Below are 21,110 nucleotides of genomic sequence, written 5' to 3' on the forward strand. Positions count from 1 at the left end.
GGTATTTTACAAAACTTGATCTTCGTACTGGCTACCATCAAATTCGTATAAGTGAGGACGATGTTCCTAAAACGGCATTTCGTATGCACTATGGCCATTATGAGTTTCTGGTTATGCCTTTTGGATTGACCAATGCTCCGGCTACATTTCAACAAGAAATGAATGACATTTTCCGAGAACAACTTGGAAAATTTGTCGTTATTTTCTTGGATGATATTTTAGTTTATAGCCGTACATTACAAGAACATGCTAAACATGTCCGCTTTGTTTTACAAACATTGCGTGACAAACAGTTTTATGTGAAGATCTCAAAATGTGAGTTCTTCAAGAAATCAATTACTTATCTTGGACATCTCATAACCGAACGAGGAGTTGAAATTGATCCTTCTCGCATCGAGAAAATCAAGCTTTGGCCCACTCTTCGGAATATTCGAGAAGTTCGATCATTCCTTGGTTTTGTCGGGTTTTTGCAAAAATCTCTTAGTAATTACTCCCAATTTACGACGCCGTTTACTGATCTTCTAAAAGGTCAAACGCGTAAGTCTACAAAACCTATTGTGTGGAATGCTACACTAGACCTCGCCTTTAAGGAACTCAAGGACCTGGTATGCAAGGCTCCTTCACTTCTTTTACCCGATCCTTCAAAACCTTTTGAGGTTGAAACCGATGCAAGTGATTATGCTATAGGTGTTGTCTTATATCAAGATGGTAAACCAATAGCATTCGAGAGGAAGAAACTTGATTTTGCTCAATGTCGGTATACCATTCAAGAAAAGGAATTATTTACAGTTATACATGTGCTCAAAACATGACGCCATTATCTTTATGGAAATCGCTTTGTGGTAACTACAGACCATGAGTCCTTGAAATATTTTTGTGACCAACAAGACCTAAAAGGTCGTAAGGCACGATGAGCTGATCTCATCCAGGACTTTGATTTTTCCATACGATATCGTAAAGGTTCCATGAACACTGTCGCTGATGCACTAAGTCGCATCCGTGAAGTTAACACCCTTAGCTTCACTGAAATATCATCAGATCTTTATGATCACCTTCGAGGAAAGTATCCTGATGACAGTTATTTCGCAAAATACTAGGCAAGAGTTGAGTCTGGAACAGACACCACCACATCCTCGAAGGAATACTTCCACATTGCTAACGGTCTGCTCTACCGTAATGGGAAGGTTTGTGTTCCAGATTTACCCGAGGTCAAAAAGAGGATTCTTTTTGAATGCCATGATGCACCCTCAGTAGGGCACCCTGGAATACATCGTACACTCGTTCTCATCTCCACTCAATTTTATTGGCCTAAGATGTGTCTTGACATACATAGCTATGTGACTAAATGTCACCAATGTCAGGTTAACAAAGCCAAGCGACTTAAAGCCGCATGACTTTTACATCCCTTGGACATTCCCAATAATAAGTGGGAAAGTATATCCATGGATTTTATTGTTAGCCTTCCTCGCACCCAAAAAGGCCATGATGCCATCTGGGTTGTGGTTGATCGACTAGCTAAAATGGCCAGATTGAGCTTGTCCGCTCAACATATTTCCATGGCCATGATCTCAATGGGAAGTGATCCTGTCTCAAGAAGTAGGATGGTGTATGACTTTTGTTTCTTGACTTGGAGAAACTTTGTAAGAAAATGTTTTTGGACATTTTCAAACTCTTACGAAGTGGACTTAGAGAGATGCCACCTCCCCACACTTCCACCCATGCATAAAGAAGCATCGAAAGTCACCAAAGTTTTGAAAAGGTATTTCTTGAGGACCCAACACTTAATTCCCCCATGATTGCATGTGTTGTTGCATACTATGATATATTTCTTGCCCCTAAGCGGTGGGTAACATATTTGTTCCATCTATGGTTTGAAGGATTTTTAAGGCCACCATAATTGGAGCTTTTCACAATGTATAATTATGGTACATAATGCATGGCTTATCTTTTTTTTTTGGACTCTTCATAGGCATAATCTTTGCTTTAGAACTGTTGACACTTAGTATGCATGCAAATTCTTCAAATACCCTTAAAAGCTTTAATGCATCTCCAAATGTATTTGCAAAAAGCACCACATCATCCACGTACAACAAAAGCATGATGACCACATTCCCAATGGCTCCCTCTTCAACGCCTTCTTCCTTTACAACCTTGGAAAACATTTGATTTAATTCATTAATGCATAAACCAAATAGAGTTAGTGAGAGGTGGGTATCCTTACTTAACACCAATAGTGCTATTGAAAAAAAGTTGAAGTTTCATTTGCCATTATACACACAACATATAACCTTCTCATAGATTCGGGAAATTGCAAGCATATAGAGTTGGAGAGAGAGAGAGAGAGAGGTTGAAATAGAGATAGATTAAGAGATCTCACGTTCTGAGAGATAACAGAGGCTAGGATATAGGTAGAATGAGAGGGATTGCAAGTTCTAAGAGAGAGAGAGAGAGAGAGAGAGAGAGAGAGAGAGAGAGAGAGAGAGAGAGAAGTATGTTTAGGAGAGCGTGAGAGGTAGAATAAAGAAGAAGCCAAAGAAGAAGAAATTACAACAAATTGGTTACATCAACATAACTAGGCAAGTGTTGTACCAACATTCTTTTTCTACAAAAAGTTTGAATGTCTATCTTGTGTATTCTAGGTTAATAATCTTCCTATTATTATCTTTTTCCTTAAAATTGGGGCATAATATCTATGGAAGGGATGGATGAATGTATAAATGAGAGACAAATACAACGACAAAGAGGAGAATGAGAAGATGATGCTATTCTGAAGAAGCAAAAGATTGGCATTAATAATATGCATGAGGTGGATATAGATATGATGTCAAAACCATCATACACACATGTTATGGGAGAAGGTGCGGTGGAGAGGAATGATCAATGTTGGGAAGTAATGCATGCAATTGCTAATGAAGCACTCCATAAAATTTTACCGAATAATATAGATATGGTGGAGAATGTAGAGGTGGAGATGCCACAAAGGGAAAATTTGAAGGCATTTTCAATGTTTCATGAGAGAGGCATTATTTGCGTTTTTATAGGCAAAAATCATTTGGCAAATTGGGCAGCGCAATGGCTAAATGCAATGGTAGGTAGGAATAGTGTGGAAGATGTGTATAAAGATCCATGCGGGTTTTTGGAAGTCATTTTTTGAACCGAAGAACAGGGTTTTGTCAAGCATCATGAAAAAATTGTTATGTTCAGAACATTGCTGTTTAGATGTATTAAGTCAAATCTATTTAATCGACAAAAGAGTTTGTTAACTTATGGAAAGGATTACATTATAAATGGTAGTGGTATTATATTCAAGAATGCTACATGCAAACACAGAGGAGAAGATTTTATCAATCATCATGAAAAAGTCAGGTTCATAACATTGTTGTTTAGATGTAGGAAGTCATTGGATTCCTGGCACATGAACTAGAATACAAGTGCAGATGGTACTAATAATAGCATTCCAACATTGTATCATTTGCCTGTGGATATAAGTGATGCAACACATGCAATATACATTTATCTAACATGTAACTGAAACACTCTAACACCATTATCAATAAACGTTTCACATAATCATTCAACGACACATCAGGAGATTTAAATAACAATATAAATTAATATAGGAAGACCCAAAATAAAGATAAGGCCACTCTAGCTTATTGGTTTCACCAATTACGCCAATAGAGACTTACAAGATTATATTTCTAATATATTCTTGCTACAAAGCTATGACAAATCTAGAGTTATCCAAATATAAGGTCGAAAGAAATTATTATGTATTATTTAGATATGCATGAAACATTTATGCAAGATCACAATGAAGAATCATAACCTTCGTATCATAGATCCATCAATTGTTATGTTAAAACACCTCTGTTTGCAATCAATAAAACTAGTCATTATTACAAATGGAAAAGAAAAATGTTTATGACTAAACTAGCAGTGTTTGGGGCTTTGAAGTGTCATTGAGGATTGATCTCCTCATCATTCGTATAATGTCATCAATTATACCTGGCTTCACATTCTGCACTGATTGATCTTGATTCTGTACACAATTAAAAACAAGGTTAAGAAGAAAACCATTCACAAAACAAGGATTCTAGTACTGAGGAATGGTTTTATGAATTGATTAATACACTTGCAAAGAATTTGAAGTTATTTCCAATCATACCATACTTCAATAAGTTTTAAACCACGACAAAAGAAGTGTGCAATCTCAGCTCTTTAATATATGTTTAGATTTTTCATGCTCATATCCCATAGGACGAAAGTAAACAATGATTACACCAACTGCCTAATCTACTATACTAGCTAGCTATAACTTATCGCACAATCATATTACTGTGTCCAGGAGCAATGTGGGCTCAAACAAGATTAGACTTCTGCCTTCTAATGTCTGCTGGTTTATGACAAATATACGAATGCCTCTAAGATTACAATGGCTTATAACACCTGAATTTTTTTATAATTTCTAATGTAAACCTAGTCCCCCTAGTAAAAGAAAATTCTCTCTACTCTAGCTTCTTAAAACTAAATGGCTTGAAACAGAAAATGAGTAACCAGAAATGCATTTGGTGCCTGATCATTGGAGCATAATGTTTCTGCCTTCTGAAAGTATCCATCATAGGGTAACTTAAATGGAAATATTGGTGGAGTGTTTCAGATGCTTTGCAACGATGGCTTTGGTCTTATGAAGCTGTGCAAAACAGGTTGTGGTTCAGGCTGGTGTTACCAATGGCAATGCTCACAAGGCGGAATGGATCCAGCTGTCACGACTCCATCACTTCACACAAATGTCCAAATATTTTTTTAAAGAGATTAATGTCGTCCCCTGACCTCAAAAGAGACAAACAATGACACATAATTCTCCCTCAAATTTGATAAATGTGGTTCTCTAAAGCTATATGTGCCCATTATTCAGTATCCATCATCAGCTGATGAGAATGACACTGGTGCCTTATCATTGTGGGAAATGCATGTGACATGTGTCTCCATATATTTGGTTAAATAATGGAACCACATGAGACTGCACATAAAAAGAGGATCTTTTAATTGGCCTTCTTTGTACCTAGATAAATCCCAGAATTGGTTAAGTCACAGCTTAAAGTGCCTATGTGACCATTGGAAATACTCTGAACATCAGTGCCTATCTGACTAGCTTTTATGGTACTGTGCACTGATGTTTTTGTTCCTTATCATGTGGTCAATCATTGTACGTAGTGGCCCTTCTATGTTTTTCCAATCTTCATTTATCTGCTCCATACAGGAAAGTAGCTTTGACAAATGTATTGAGCCACCATAGCTTGGTGCCTGGTTTCTTAGAGCTGTACATAAGCAAGTTGGCTGAGAAAGTTGGCTGTAATGGGTTAAAATTAACTTACTCTACAGATAAAATAGCATCTCAAAAATTAAACTCTAAATGATCTTGTATGTCAATTTTTTCTACAAAAATATGCAGTTCATTGGATACTACTCTTCAAAGAACTCAGTGTAGACCAACTAAAGCAGCATATTTAAACAAATTAAGGATATTGAAAATCTCAAACGTAATTTCTTAGGTTTATAAGACAGATGATGCAATATGTCAGTGCCTTATTATTGATCTTCAAGAAAGAAATATAAAAAAAGTCCATGAGCTTGGCAAACTCTCATATAGAAATATTCCCATGTTGAAGGAAACTGCACGCACAGAGAGAAAGAAGAAAGAATACTATATTAACGTCTACTAGAGACCAAAAATGGCCTCTGTGTGTGAGAGAAAGACTAACCAGAAGGACTTTAAGCTTCCTAGTCATTTGGTCATCACATCCATTGAGCCCTTCCAGAATCTGTTTGAGTGAAAATTTCAAATTTTCAACTTCTGAGGTAAGGGATTTCTTTTGGGTATCTAGAGCCATTTTATCCAGCAGTACCTACAATGATAATGAAAGAGAATATAAGCTTTCTGGAAAAGTTTGCTTTACTATTAATACCAGGTGCTAGCGTACCTTATTGAATTTGTTATGAAACCTGGACAGGTACTCAAACTCTTCCACTTCCTTTCCTGTCTCATCTGTCACAAGGATAACTTGAGGCTTACCCGCTTCAGGATTTTCATGCTTTAAGCTTTCCTTCATATCTTCTTCCTTTGAACCTAATATACAAGAAACCTGTTCAGATAGCATACTGCCTTATTTTATAGACCAATATTTTGTTTCCACTTTGAACCTAACATCCAAGAAACCTGTTTAGATAGCATGCTGACCTATTTGACAGATAAATATTTTCCTCTCTTGAACCTTAAGAAAACTGCTTCAATAGCACACCGACTTATTTAGAGCCACAAAAGAAAGATAGAAAGAAAGAAATATTATTTACGTCTTTTAAGAAGCCAAAATGGCCTAAACAATTACAAAAGAGAATAACGAAATATTAAGATACAGATAGATGCATGCACACAGAAACAAACAAAAAAAAAGCTTGTTCTGGGGTACATGTCCCACATACTCTAGTACAGCCATGGACCTCAACCTGCTTGCTAGATTGGATTTTGATGAAATCTTACTCTGTTGGATGTTTGATGGGTTAATGAATAATTTGTCTTTAACAGAGCAAAAGGAAACCTATCACCAGAATAACATGAGACCTACCCTCTTCAGGACTTTCAGGCTTTGCGCCTTCCTTCATATTTTCCTGCTTTGAACCTATATTCAAGAAACCTGCTTAGATAGCATACTGTATTATTTGAAGCAAAAGTGAAAAAAGAAGTCCTCAGAACAGATAATGCATAAGCGTGCACACACACACACACGCACACACACATGCAAACGCAAACACAAACACAAACACAAACAAACAAGCAAGGTAATTCTGGGGAACATGCCACACAGCTTGGATGCAGCCATGAAACTTAACCTGCTAGTTCCAACTTTACTGAAATCCTACTTTTTTGAATGTTTGAAGGGCTGAAGGAATCATGTGCTTTTAATAGGGAGCATCACAAACTCAAAAAAAAGGATGCTTTTAACACTAGCTTATTTGTTTGACAGACATTACTAATTCATAACCTCGTCTCCTAGCATGTTGTACAAGTCATTTAATATCTTATTGCAACGTAACAACCCAGATACGTCCACATCCCAGGCATACCCTCAACATCCAAAATGTCATTAATGTGCATTGATAGCTGACCCCTATCAATGCGATAGGGCAGGTCAGTCATTCATTTTTACTATGTTCCAAACTTTTTACAAGTTTGTGTGTAAATTGAAGTGATAGTCACTTTCCGTATGATCAGTAAAGGTTATGTTTTATGAGTATTGAAAGTATTGAACATTAAATCTATGGTTGCATTTGCACATTTCATTTTCCACCCGTTCATACACTTTCCTTGGAATCCAGAACAAGGTTCTCAGAAGTTCCATCGAAGTTTGAAGGGTTGTTCACCTTTTTCTCCAAGTGAATCTGGTTTGAAGCTCATTATATTTACCAGGGTTGAAGGTAAAGAGGATAGATGTAATGGATCAAATGGAAATATTTTTTCTTGCTCCAATTCCAGCTGCAGTGAAAACAAATTACGCTCAGAATTGATAGGTAAAGCTATAGAATCAAATACAAATACTTCAATGCTAAATAAAATTTGTCAGCTTAACCTGGTTAGGCTTAGGAACATTTTCACCTTGCTGTTAACATTTCCTAGCTTCAAAATATTTTCAGCTGTATTCAGTTTCTTCCGTAGGTCAGCTTGAATCTCTTCACTTAGTTTTGAAATAGCCTGTAATTTCAAACATACATAACTCTTCCGTTACCAATGAGGCGCTATATTTGGATTGTGAAAATAAACAATACTACAATGCATGGTACTCTTTCTACTCTATTCACTCAGGGTAATAATATATTTGCTATCAAAATTAGATATTGCCTTCTGATCTTTAAATGAAAGATTATGATGACTGGGATGTGAGTCCTCAGACATTTAAAATCAGATTTTAAAAGCTTGAGGGGCAGAAATGTTTCTCAGCTTTCTCTCTACTTCAAGAAATATGCCATCATTGGTCAGACCCCAGTAGATCCATGTTCTGGCACATGCGCAGGTATTTATTTGTATTATTAGATCAAATCCGAAAATAAAATATTTACCAGCTCGTTTAAAAATCATAATGTATGTGTGTACAGACCAACAATTCTTCACAATGAAAACTGCATATGCCATTGAGACCTAATTTTGGGTAACTAATAGCAATTGCAGAATTTCTGAATAGAGTGCACATAGTGGGACATAACAAGCCAATAATTATCCAATAATTATTTGCGATTGAGTGTGCACATAGTAGGAAATTAACAATTACCTAAACTTCTTTACCTCCCCCATTGATATACTGCAAAATGCATCGGTTGCCAGAATCACAGGCGCAAAGCACACAGGAAAAGGAGTAGCAGCTCATAAATGTCAGAAGCAGAGCAAGAGTGCAAAATCTAGTGCAAGTGCAAACCACTACACCTAACCCATTCACAAATAATAGAAATCCATCATAAGGTAGATGATTCGAAAATACCAAGTATGGGGATAGGAACAATTTTTAGTAACATGTATGATACATAAAAAAGAATCATTACCCACCAGTTGATAGGCAAAAGAAAAATCGGTTGTGAGAGATTTTATAGTCCTAGCAATTGCCTAAGGACATCCACATTTATGTTAACATACATGTTCAAAACTTTACCTTTGAATTGGTGATTAGCTACAACTTTTTGAAAGACAAATCCTTCAAAAGACCCACGTCGTCTACACGTAGAAATTTGGTGTTCTTTAGAGATGCAAGAAGTATGGCATGAGATGGAAGACAAATATACATAGAGTAGACCTGCTTTCCCCCTTACTCTGTCAACTTTAAGTCTGATAATCCATGATGACTTCCCAATCTAACATAAACAAACTCTGTCTCCCAAAGCAGGCAGAAAATCTTTCAGCAAATGACAAGGTACCCCACCTAAATCTTCAACCTCATTAACATGGTTGCGACTTTTTCGTTGTACCATGGTTTTTGTCCTTTCTTTGCCTATTATTAGTTCCTGTTCTTAGATATAGTCTCTACGAAGAGAGATTAACTGAGATCATGTGTCTGTAGTTCACAAATAACAGGCAAGCTTTTTCTTGGGTTACACATCCACTGTCCTTGGAAGTGTTTTAGTATAATATTTCCTCATCCTTCCCTTTTTTATCATCCAAACACATGATCCCACTAATTTTGTGAGATTCCAAATGTGTTTGAGCAGGAGCATCACACTTGGCTGGAGCTGCGCCATTATCTTATCTATATAATTAGATCACATATTGTGTTTTGCGAAAACAATGACAGTATTATTGTACCAGTTGGACACAATTACCTTTAGTTCCTGGTGTGCATCAATTCGAAGGTTGGCTATTTTTCTTTTGAGAACTTGATAATGTTTATTCATTCCATCTTTCTGTTCTTTCATAGCCTTGTTTCTAGAATCCCATTCACGGCTGAGACATCACCCTTAAGTTGTCAGAGATAGAAGATGAGAATTTGTTTTTCTATTTTGCTTAATCACATGTGACACAAACATCTAGAAAAATGACATATACTATGGTTTTATTTAAGCAGAAAAAATTTCTGAAGAATGTGATCAGAAGAAAAGGATAGGATATGTTATGAAATAATGAAAACAAATCCAAACAAGCTTGAATGCTTTTCCCAGAAGTTAGTCTAGCTATAGAGGGTTATCCTCATTCGTTCAACAGAACTGTGAGTTCATTAGCAAGCTACTATTTGTCACTACCTCCACCATCTTGTTTTCCATGTCGGTTGACTTCCCAATGGACTTATCCTACAAAACCTCATCCATCGAGACAAAGATTAAGCTCAGTTTACCAGTGTTGTTTGAGCCGATTTGATCAGAGCACACCTCCTTGAATTCAAGATATCCTTTCGTGTGACAGGGGGCTCTATTTGTATTTTGGAATAAATTTTCTTATTGGGTACTAGAAGATTTCTTTTTCTTGATATGCATATCAACAAGCTAAAACAAGTACCACTTCTTCCTCAAACTTTAAAGATAATGTTTATAGTAGTTAGAATAATTTAATCAGAAACTAAACCCGTTTCATACATTGCAATTTGAAAGTTTGCTGCAACCTCAACAAGCAGAACACAAGAGTGCATAAAAACTAGTTAAAAGAGAGGGAGATGTCCAATGTGAGGTCAGTATCTGCCATAACAGGAATTTGAAGACTTGATGTACATTCACCAATCAGAAAAACAAGGATACATTACGCTTGTTAAACATCAAGAATAATAAGGGAAAAAATGGTGAATCATGGTGACTCATGTGCATACTGTCAACAATGATAAAAATAACAACAAATATATGCATATTTCTTGTCATAAATTTGCTTCAACCATGGATTCAGACCTGTCAGTGGCTATTTTTGCTCTTCTATACGCAATATTCTCATGCAAATGGAGAAGTTTTCTCATCCTTTGTTCAATTAACCGAGCAGTAATCTTGTCCTTCTCCATCATCTGCTTGAAGGCTTGCGTCTTGGAGTCCGTACTTTCCAAGTAAGCCTAAAATATATGTTCAATATTGCTCATATCAAGAGAAGTATTTCCGGTATAAGGGAGAATTTTATAGGCATCATTTTGACTGATAACCGTTGTTTGGTTCCGTTACCTGATGTGTTTCCTCAATTTTGTTTTCAAGGCCTTCAATTGATCTCTCTAAGGAAATTTTCAACACGTTGTACTCTTCGGTGTTCTTGTTCTAAGTTTGACCAGAAAGTTTTACTTTAAGTTTTGGTCGTAATAAGGATCCTTGAGGAGTCAGTTAAAATGTAAAACATTTTTACAACCTTAATCTCTTCCCGTGATGCTTCAAATTCTTGACGCAAATCATTTTCTGCCTCCTTGCATTCATTTTCCATGGCATGAACCATATCATTCAATTCCTATAAAAATGAGTTGACTTCATTATTCAGTTCCTATTACATGCATCAATGATTTAGATAGGAACAATTAAAACGGTCTTCTCATTCATATTAATACAGTGCCAGATTTTTTACAAAGTGGAAACTGTGAACAAACATTTCCTGATGGCAACCATAAATGCATGGGATGCTAAGGTTTTGTGGTGCATGAGTTTTAATGTAGAAAAGGAGCTATTATAAATGTATCGTTACAATGCGATAGAACCTAAAAAATCCACATAAAAGTATTATACATGAATAATCTATCCATATAACTGTACGTTGTCAGCTGTTGCAATTCTACTCAAGATTTATGTTATCAACTATCCCCAACAGCCTTGGGCTTTAACACAAAATTCCTCCACATTTTCCTCTGCACTAGGCAGCCTGAAGTGCTGCTCAGGTAGGATCAGAGAGCTATAAACAAAAGAGGGAGAATCTTCCAAGGTTAATAACCGTATAAACTTCAAAGGCTTGTGCTAATGGTGTTATGTAAGAATCCTTGGCTAACCTAGAAACACAAAAAGTGAGAACTTACCTGAAAGAACACTAAACATACATGAAAATCTGTGCTATCCAATCCTGCATGAAAAATGTCAGGCATGACAAGATTTCGTGTGTATATAGCAGTACATCCATGTTTTCGCAGTAACCTAAGCTGAGTATGCATTTTATGATCTCCCCCACCTTAAGGCTCAGTGATATACAGTCACCTTATACCCATTATTTGTTAGAAATGGTTCATCTTTTGCATCAGATCTAAAACAGGATGTTGTTTTATCCAGACCATTGGTCTTCAGAAGTGAAAATCATACATAGCGATACTGATATAATTTACCTGATTACTTATGTTACAGTTCTCTCTAGCTGTAAACCAAGTATATTGTCAGGGTATGGTGAATACCTTTTTCTGCTTCTCATGAGCTACGGCGATCTGTTGTCTTTCCAGCTCAAAAGAACTCTTCAGTCTTTGTAAATTACCTTGGAATTCTTCTTCCATATCCTGATATTAAGCACTCAAAAATTAAAATACAATTTTTTTATTTCATTTCCTTGTTATAAATATATACTAATATTCATGCTCAATGGATTGTGACTGGCTTCTAAAAACTACATTTTCTACACATTCGTACTCAAACACACACAATTTCTTAAAACGAGAGCTAAAATATTAGCATAAATTCTTATTTTATGAACTGAGGTTTTCCCCATTTTACACCTTCATCCTAGTACGATGTGTATTCATCAACCCATCAAGAATAGAAAGATGCTTGCTGAAGGCCAGCTCACGCTGCTTTTCTGCTTCGGATAACTGCTCCATCATGTTAGCAATAATTCCATCCTTGCGTTTTACCTGATTTGAAAAAACTGGAAAACAAAGAATCAAATACAGATCCAGATTGTGACAGCCCATAAAAACATCTCCAACAGCTGCTTCAGAATACCTCATGCTCATAACATTCTGAGATCGCCTCTATGTCTTTGTGCAATTCTGCAGTTTTAGCAGCTCGCATAATTTTACGCCATGTGTCATGAATTTTTTGTAAATTTTCCTTACTATACTTCTCTTCTGTATCCTGAAACACAATATATAAGTGGTGAACATCACAGTATGATATTGACATCAATTTCATTATTCCAGACATAAAATGCTGCGATATCAGACCTTGAGTTGTTGGATGCGAGTTCTGTTCGCTGTTTGTTTTTTCTTCCTAGCTTCCTCTGCCTGTGAAAAACAATACAAGAACATCAGTAACATAAAGATATCAAAACCAGGCTATGAAAAACAATCCAAAATGCTAATTGTCTATTATATTTCCTACCTTAAGAGCAAGGGCATCAGCTTTAGCCTTTTTCTCTTCTGGTGTAAGCTCCTTGGCATCTTTCTTCTCCTTTGACTACAATATATAATGTAAATCAATTAATGGAGACATTATGGATGCAACTGTTCATAACGTCATTAACGTCCTGTAAGTTAATGATATTCTTGATAAGAATAGATAAAAATTGTGTAGAGCACAGATGATTGCCTCAAAATACAGCTAATTATATTGTTGTGCATATTTCCATCAAACATCAAACATCATTCAAAATTAGGGAACATCTAGAAAATGCAAACTTGCCACTACAAGACAAAGACATGTAGGTTTCTATTGATGCAAACATTCTGCACACTATTTATATCTTCAATGGAATGAATACAAAGGAGGTTTTAGAAAAAATATTCAAACACTATTGAACCAGGGGTTAGGAAGCAAGTTTTATTATATATCATGAGAGGATCATTCTCAATGGAAAGCTCCACTCTTGGCTAGAATTTATGATCCACTGGGATATAAAAGAATGTGTAGCTGCTACTCAGAAATGTCAACCTACCAAATTGTTGCCAGAGGAGCTGCCATACATTGTCTTTCAATTGCAAAGGCTTGCAATTGAAACCTACTAAATTCTCATTTTGCTACCTTGCTTATGTGCTATTAAGGGATATTAAGCCTTAAACTCTTGTAGATTACTTATTAGCTACTTTTCCCCATGCAAAATGCTGGTCAACTCAGGACTATTCCCTGCTTTCACATGTACCAGGAGATGGCAGGATGCAATGATAAATTGTTTTGCATAATCAATTCCAAGTTCGCTGATATGTCAAGATTGTTATTGCCCCAAACGTATATTAAATTTTCATGAATTCTGCCCAAAGATAGCTACATCATTTATTTGTTCATCTCTAAATCCTGGTGATTAGTACAGATGTTAGATTTTGTATTTTCTTATCATGTATAAATGCTGATGCAAGTACTCAAATCTGCAGATATATTTAAGCTTAGACATTACACACCTTTTTGGAGGCCATAGCTTCTGTCCAAAAGATTAACTAGAGAACACCCTGAAATCACCAAAAATCAATCAATAAACCAATCTGAATCTCTCTCTTTCTTCATAGGATATGGGAGCTTCCTCAACATTGATATGCCATGTTGACTCTAGATTCTTAAGATAGCTGGCAAGTAGAAGGATATTTCTTGACCCAACTATTTATTTGTCTCATTCCAGACACTTTTGGTATGCAGATGATCACATAGAAGATGGTGCATGCATCAAATGATGAATTGCCCAAGATCGAGCACAATTCCCCACGAAAATCACTGACTGTACTGATGCCATACATCATCATCCTATGAGAGAGGCCATGGGCTGAAAGAATTTACCTCTCCCATATATCTACAAGAATTTACTTTTTATTCATATATTTTGAGGAGAGAGAGAGAGAGGGAGCGTTACCTGCACGTCGTCTTCTCGGGAGAGAACGCTGTAGCAGAGACAGAGACAGTTATTTATATACGTATGTATATGTAATGTATGTATATATGTATATATGTATATATACATACATATGTATATATATATACATATGTATATACATACATACATATGTGTGTGTGTGTATATATCGACGTGTCTAACTACTACCAAATATTAAAGAGGGAACGGACGGTGCAGGTCCCTCGCGTGCGATTTGCATTGTCCGATGTGGATATAAAAAAAAGAGCACGCTCAAAATTTCACTTTATGGGGAGCCAGAGGAGCCCAACTCAACTAAAGGCAAGGGCCCTAGGAGCCCAACTCAACTATAGCAGGAGCCCAAGCAGACTGACCCAACTGAAGCAGGAGCCTGAGGAGCCCGACTCACCTAAGGTAGTAGACCGAGGAGCTCGACTTACCTGAGGTAGGAGCCCGACTCTGACCCATATATATATATAGATTGTGGTGTGGGAAGAGAATTTTGAAATTTTATTTCTATGTTGAGCGAGGGCGGGGAAAATAGAGAACATGATTGTGCAAATTGAAACCCTAACAGTTGGTTTAGGGTTTTAAGGTTTAGGTTGTTGCTAATGATTCTGTCAGTCAGGTATTTCTCTCTTCTTTTGTTTTCCACCCTCTCTTCATTTATTTATTTTTGGTTCAGGTAGAAGTTGTAGTCACTTCTCTCTAGCATCTCTCACTAGAGGCGCCTCTTGGGAAAGAGGTCGAGTCTTAATTACTTAAAGAATATGTGTCATAGGATATTAACTTCTATGACACACTAGTTACTATACAAGGAGGTGGGATGGTCACACACCTGAGTATCCTAGAGTGTGTTCCCACACATGGGAAGTTGAGTTTGATTCTCATCATCAACAACATTCTTTGATTATTCACTTCATATAGGCTCAAATGGAACCTTTGTGAATGCAGTTTTTTGGGAAAATTTTGGCAAGGAATAAAAAACACCAAGTTTTGCAAGCAAGGATCATATAATCATTTGCAAGTTGGACAATGTGGAGATGATGACCTGAATAGTTGCAGGTGTGAACAATACACATATAGAAGTTAATCCTATTAGTAACTTGAGCTCACAAAGTTATTGATGCTTCACAAAGGTGGGAACATGATTGAAGATAATGACAAGGCAATAATGCTTACTCAAAGAACACGAGGTATAATATAGTGTAATTTAGATTCTATTTCTTTTATTTTAATTCGTATTGTAATAAGTAACCCCAAGTTTTCACTTATGAACATTGAGTGTTGTCCTAGGACTCAGGAGGTAGTATTTGGAAGCACCCACATTGCAGTATCATTTGCACTTCAATATTTGGAAAAGCACATGTAACTTTTGAAGGGTTTAGGGAACTTCCAAATGTCAAGATGTTTTGGAATAAAACTATAAAGGAACTAATTCTAAGTTATCTTGACAAATTTAGACGATAATTTGATAAAATTAGTTATTACTATTATTGAACTCCAATTTATTTTTGCAAAATTGTTTTTTTGGGTAAAAGAAAAACCATTGATACTCAAATTCATGTTATATATATAACATAATTCGATATTAGATATGAAATGTAAGGTACAGGATGTTTTTGTCTTGATAACATGGATTTGTGAATATGGTAGGTTATATTGCATTTTCAGGATGGAAGAATCAACTATGATGAGTTTGCAGCTATGATGAGGAAAGGGGTTGGAAAACTTGAAGGGAGGTTGAATGAAGTATTGCGAGATGATGCAGATCGATGGTGTGGTGCGGAATATAGAAACCTTCTAATGACACTAGTAGAGGTTGTTGATTCCTTATCAAGGACCTCGTAGTTGAAAGTTATCACAAGCTTTGCTCCATACAGAGATCACCGGAGTTTCGATCATGGGTTATAGTCTCAGAGACATGGACATGGTAATGAAACTAATACTGGTAGAAGTTCAAGACTATATCAACCATATTAGTTGCAATCTTCCATGAAATTGGCATATAATGGGTATATTGAACACAATAGTTTCTTTTACCTTAGATTCATTGTTTCAATCACGTTAGTATTGCTCTGGTGGTGGAATGAACACAATTCTAGTGTTTCTACTGTGTAGTAATATATTGATACTGGTACTCTAGGGAGATGTATGTATGGAAATTTATTTTTACACGCTAATATGGAATCTTTCATGTGGAATTGAAATGTTATAGGTGCCAATGTTTTTGGTACTCTTTAGTAGTTGTTTGCTATGTCAATTTAACCTTGGAAATTCCAAGTGGTGTCCAATGCTTCCTACAAGTTTGAAAATGTGAATGTGTTATTGTGTCATTTCTTCTTGTGTTGGTTGATGATCCATAGGTAGTAGTATTCCATGGTATAAAGTCAAAGAACCAAGAAAATGCGCAAATTATGAAAGCTAATTTTACATGGAACATGAGTGAGTTGCATACTATTGTGACTAGAGTGAATGAGTGAATTTGAAAATGTGAAAGTGTCATTTCTTCTTGTGTTGGCTCATGATCCATAGGTAGAGTATTCCATGGTATAAAGTGAAAGAATCAAGAAAAAGCCCAAATTATGAGAGTTAACTTTACTTGGAACTTGTGAGTTGCATATTAAAGTGACAATCAAACATAGCCCAAATGGTAAGAGCTAACTTTACTTGAACAAAAGTGTTATGAGTTCAATGCAGATTAGAAGGATCATAGGGTAAAAGATATACAATTGCAAAAGACGAGAATTCATCTTGTTGTAACATGTAAATGCGAAACTATGATATAATAATTGTGGAAGCTAAGTGACCATCTAGGGAGAAGTGGTGGTGCTTGCCATTCTACTTTTATTTGTCAAATGAGCTCTTGAAAGTTGTAAAAAGAAGTGAGCTCATTATTAGCTATTAAAAGAAGTGAACAAATCTCAAGGATGCATGGGGCCCCTATGTTGACAACATTGTTAATTCTTTGGCTACCAGAACATGTCATGAGGAGACCATCCTTTGACTTGTATTTCCACAAATAAACTAGTATTTGCTTCCAATATTGTTTGAGCTACAAAATCATGGATATGTGACATCAAGCTATTTTGAACTAGACAAACATTAAATAAATAACTCTTTTGACTTTCTATAAAGACCTATTTGGTTGTATCATGTTGCCAAAATAGTTCAAAGGAATTCCACCTCAAATTCTTGCATGCATTCTTGGCTAAGTGTAAAGAATAAGATATGATTCTGTGCAGCGGAAGAGATGTGTGTGTGTGTCGTCGAGAGAGAGAGAGAGAGAGAGAGAGAGAGAGAGAGAGAGAGAGAGAGAGAGAGAGAGAGAACACAATATATATAGAAAACAACCGAAAAACTGTATTCACAAGAACAAGAATGAACCAACTATTACAAATAGGAGGAGAGAGGTGCTAATGTAGTCACCTTCTCTCTATACAACCACCACTTACTAAAGAGTGGTGGAGACTTAACTACACTAAATATGTGTCATAGAACTTTAAGGTTCTATGACACACTAGTTACTATATTAGGAGGTGGGGCGTTCACACTTGAGTATACTACGGTGTGTTCCCACACTAGGGAAGTTGAGTTTGATTCTCAACACGCCCCCTCAAACGCAACTTCCACTTGTCGAATAGTTGGTTCCAACTGGTCTTCGGGTTGGCTTTGTCTTTGGATGGCCGGCTTCGGATTGGTAACTCTGCAACGGTCAACGTCGTGTAGGACAGTTCCATACTCCCCCTCAAGCTCGACTGGTTAGCGGTTGAGAGACCTAGGTTCGTCGTGAACTGCAACAGCTTGTCGATCCCAATGGGCTTTGTGAATATGTCGACCATTTGCAGATTTGTGCTGATGTGTTGTAGGTCGATGTCTCCGGCGAAGACACGTTCTCAGATGAAATGATAGTGCACCTCAATGTGCTTAGTCCGAGCGTGGAAAATTGGGTTTCAGGCCAAGTGGATGATGCTCATGTTGTTGCAATATAGGAGAATCAAATCCTTAATGGGAACACCCAGATCCTTTAATATTCTCTTAAGCCAAACAACTTCACATGCAGCGACAACCGCGCCCTTGTATTCGGCTTCTGTGCTCGATAGTGCGACTGTCAGCTGCTTCTTACTGGTCCAAGATATGGCTCCGGTACTGAGGGAGAATATGAATCCTGATGTTGATCGTTTGTCGGCTTTGTAACCTGCCCAATTGGCATCGGTGTACCATTGGAGCCGAATCGTTATGGATGTTCTGTAGAGGATGCTGAAATCCATGGTCCCACTCACATACCTTAGTACTCGCTCAACACAGTCGAGATGAATGTCACGTGGATTCTACATGAACTGGCTAACGAGGCCAACTGGATAGTTGAGGTCGGGTCGAGTAATAGTGAGGTAGATTAGGCTTCCGACTAGCTAACGATGGAAAGTTGGCTCACACTCTTCTGTGTCAGAATCGACATCTAGCTTTAGGTTTCGACTGAGAGGGGTAGCGATGGGCTTACACTCTGTCATCCCAAACTTGTAAAGAAGATTGAGGATATAGTGTCATTGGGAGATCATGATGCCGTCAGGAGTTCGAATTACTTCTATCCCTAGAAAGTAATGAAGCTCCTTCATGTCTTTCATTTAGAATCGGCCGGCGAGTAGCTTCTTGGTATGCTCGATATTGCCAATGCGCTCTCCTCCAATGACCAAGTCGTGCAGATAAATTATGATGAATAGATGTCCTCTCGATTCGCTCCGGATGAATAGTTTCCTCTTCTACCGCATATGGTAGATCCTTGCCACCGTCTGAACACTTTGCTCTTCTACCGCATATGGTAGATCCAGGTGTGCATGGAGAAGTCGTTGATGAATATCACATAATACCGGTGTCGTAGTGTATTTTGTACACTACGTGAAAAACGTATATAGTATTAGATTCAATAAAAAATGAAGAAATAGAAGAAAATAGCAAAATAAATGGAACATGCATAGGGCAAGATTCGAACCTTGCACCTCCATGTTAATAATGTAATGTCTTACTATTACACTAGCATTTCATTAGTGTTAAAGCATAGATGTCCCACATAGAAAGGTAAATTCACGCTAGGATAAACATTAGAAAAACGCATAACAAAAGAAAAAGCTACACATACACATTTAGCGTGCATGATAAAAAACGCACAAGTTAGAAAAAAGCATGATCACTTTAGATAAAGCATATAGTCTATCTATAGGAAAAGCATGGGGTCTATAGTTAGAGAAAAAGCATGGATTACTAAGACTTCCTCATCACTACATAAGGATGGGAAGCACAATGTAATTATGTGTGAAATACTTGGAAACTGGATATGTTTCTAAAAAACACCAATTAATAAACTATACTCGTGGGATTCACGAGAATTCTATATCATTCTCTTTCAACCGAAGTTTATATTCTTATATTCATATTGATTAATCTAATACAATACACTCGTGGGATTCACGAGTTTGCTATAACTCTTTCTTACAACATATTTATATTCTTATTAGCCTTAAAACTCTCCTCTTCCTAGTCCAAAACCCTTGCGGTTCCCACCTGACTCACGCAACGATCTGGCGCCGAAAGGCACGACACAAGTTGGTGAACCCGACGTGAAGGCGGGTGGCAAGGAGATGGAGAATCAACAAGAGGCGATGAACATGATGATGATAATGTTTGAGCGGATGCAACAAGAACAACGTGCGATGTCGGAGATGAAGGCGGCAGTAGAGCGGCTCGTACAACGAAACGGGGAATTCAACGGTAAGGGTGTGTCACGCTACCTACGTGAATATAAGGCGGAGATGATGCAATATCGGATACCGGAAGGATTGCAAGTGATATCCTTTAGTCGGGTGGCCTCGGACGAACTACAAGAGAGAATCCACAAGATACAACAACAAAACTCGACATGGGAGTCCTTTGAAGAAGCTTTACGGGAGGCATATGACTATGAGAGATGGACGGGACGAGATCGATGAGAATTCGACGAATGGGTGGCGTCGGAGAAGACTCACCGAAGTGCAACGCAAGCGTTCCTAGAGTTCGAGCATCGTTTTGCTCGACTCTCGGAGCGGGAACGAAGATTGGTGGGAGAAGATAAAGTCTTAATGTTCGTAAGATCGATCGATCGAAAAGAAAGGATGGACATCGGGATCGAACTCGAAGATGATGACGGTGCGAACGGTCTTACCGAGGATTGGGCCAAAGTCGAAAGGGTATGCCGAAGACATGATGAAAGGAAGCTGAGAATCTCGTCAACAACGACATGGCCCATGAAGGATGGTCGATTGAGGAAAAACGATGAAGCCAATATGAAGGCCGAAATACAACATGATGGTACCACGGGAGAAAGAGTGGAACAAGACACCCACTCGTCTTGTGAAAGAACGATGGCGAAGGATAAGGCCGATAATTCAAGTGTAGAAGGAAATTTCGGGATACAAGTGCCTGAGACATCGGGTCAAAAAGGGGTAAGCATAATAGATGTTTGCATAATTGATGCAGATAAAGAGTGTGAAGCGGATGTGATTAAGGAGGTAGCCACAAAAGACGAAATCGAATCGGAGGTGGCTATGGACGAATCAATGGCGGATTGCCATATCGAGACTTCCCCACCACTGATTCCAGAGACTCCGGCGGTTGCGATCGAAAGGCAACGTGAGACCGAAGAGACGGAAGGTGGCGGAGAGAAAACGAATGTCGAAGCCGACGAATACGATGAAGAGATAGCCGAGAAGAATGCTAAGGGTGAAACTACGAAAGAAGGTAATACCGAGGATTCATGCCAACAATATCTAGAGACTTCGGCGGTTGTGTCCGAGAACCAACGTGAGACCGGAGAGACGGGAGATGGCGGCGA

General features: G+C 37.5%; 1 protein-coding gene across 4 annotated transcripts; it reads right to left on the reverse strand.

Moving 5' to 3' along the window:
- Positions 1 to 3,680: 3,680 nt before the first annotated feature.
- LOC147867596 (dynein regulatory complex subunit 2-like) lies at positions 3,681 to 14,305 on the reverse strand. 4 transcript variants are annotated; one of them, XM_087315369.1, is made up of 17 exons: positions 14,244 to 14,305; positions 13,803 to 13,847; positions 12,790 to 12,858; positions 12,633 to 12,692; positions 12,412 to 12,543; positions 12,186 to 12,320; positions 11,871 to 11,969; positions 10,853 to 10,948; positions 10,675 to 10,764; positions 10,414 to 10,568; positions 9,364 to 9,484; positions 7,655 to 7,750; positions 7,423 to 7,534; positions 6,627 to 6,680; positions 5,985 to 6,130; positions 5,766 to 5,909; positions 3,681 to 4,042 (listed from the first exon to the last, which is right to left on the reverse strand). In XM_087315369.1, exons 2-17 carry the CDS (start codon positions 13,815 to 13,817, stop codon positions 3,929 to 3,931), a joined length of 1,638 nt encoding a protein of 545 aa, XP_087171495.1. In that variant the 5' UTR covers positions 13,818 to 13,847; positions 14,244 to 14,305; the 3' UTR covers positions 3,681 to 3,928. The 4 variants fall into 4 exon arrangements, with proteins under 4 accessions (XP_087171495.1, XP_087171496.1, XP_087171497.1 ...); XM_087315370.1 differs by lacking the exon at positions 6,627 to 6,680; XM_087315371.1 differs by lacking the exons at positions 12,790 to 12,858; positions 14,244 to 14,305 and having other exon boundaries at positions 13,803 to 13,840.
- Positions 14,306 to 21,110: the final 6,805 nt, after the last annotated feature.

The sequence above is a fragment of the Azolla caroliniana genome, unplaced genomic scaffold, assembly GCF_043228905.1.
Source record: "Azolla caroliniana isolate FFs.n. ecotype wild unplaced genomic scaffold, voAzoCaro1.0.p SCAF_2, whole genome shotgun sequence".
In the NCBI taxonomy this organism is placed as follows: Eukaryota; Viridiplantae; Streptophyta; class Polypodiopsida; order Salviniales; family Salviniaceae; genus Azolla; species Azolla caroliniana.

Bases quoted from the DNA above. Each gene is read 5' to 3' on its own strand.
- LOC147867596 (XM_087315369.1), bottom strand. The intron at 12,693-12,789 runs GTAGGAAATATA...TGTTTTTCACAG, and splicing joins CTGATGCCCTTGCTCTTAAG to GCAGAGGAAGCTAGGAAGAA. The intron at 10,949-11,870 runs GTATTCACCATA...TCATTTTTATAG, and splicing joins CTCATGAGAAGCAGAAAAAG to GAATTGAATGATATGGTTCA.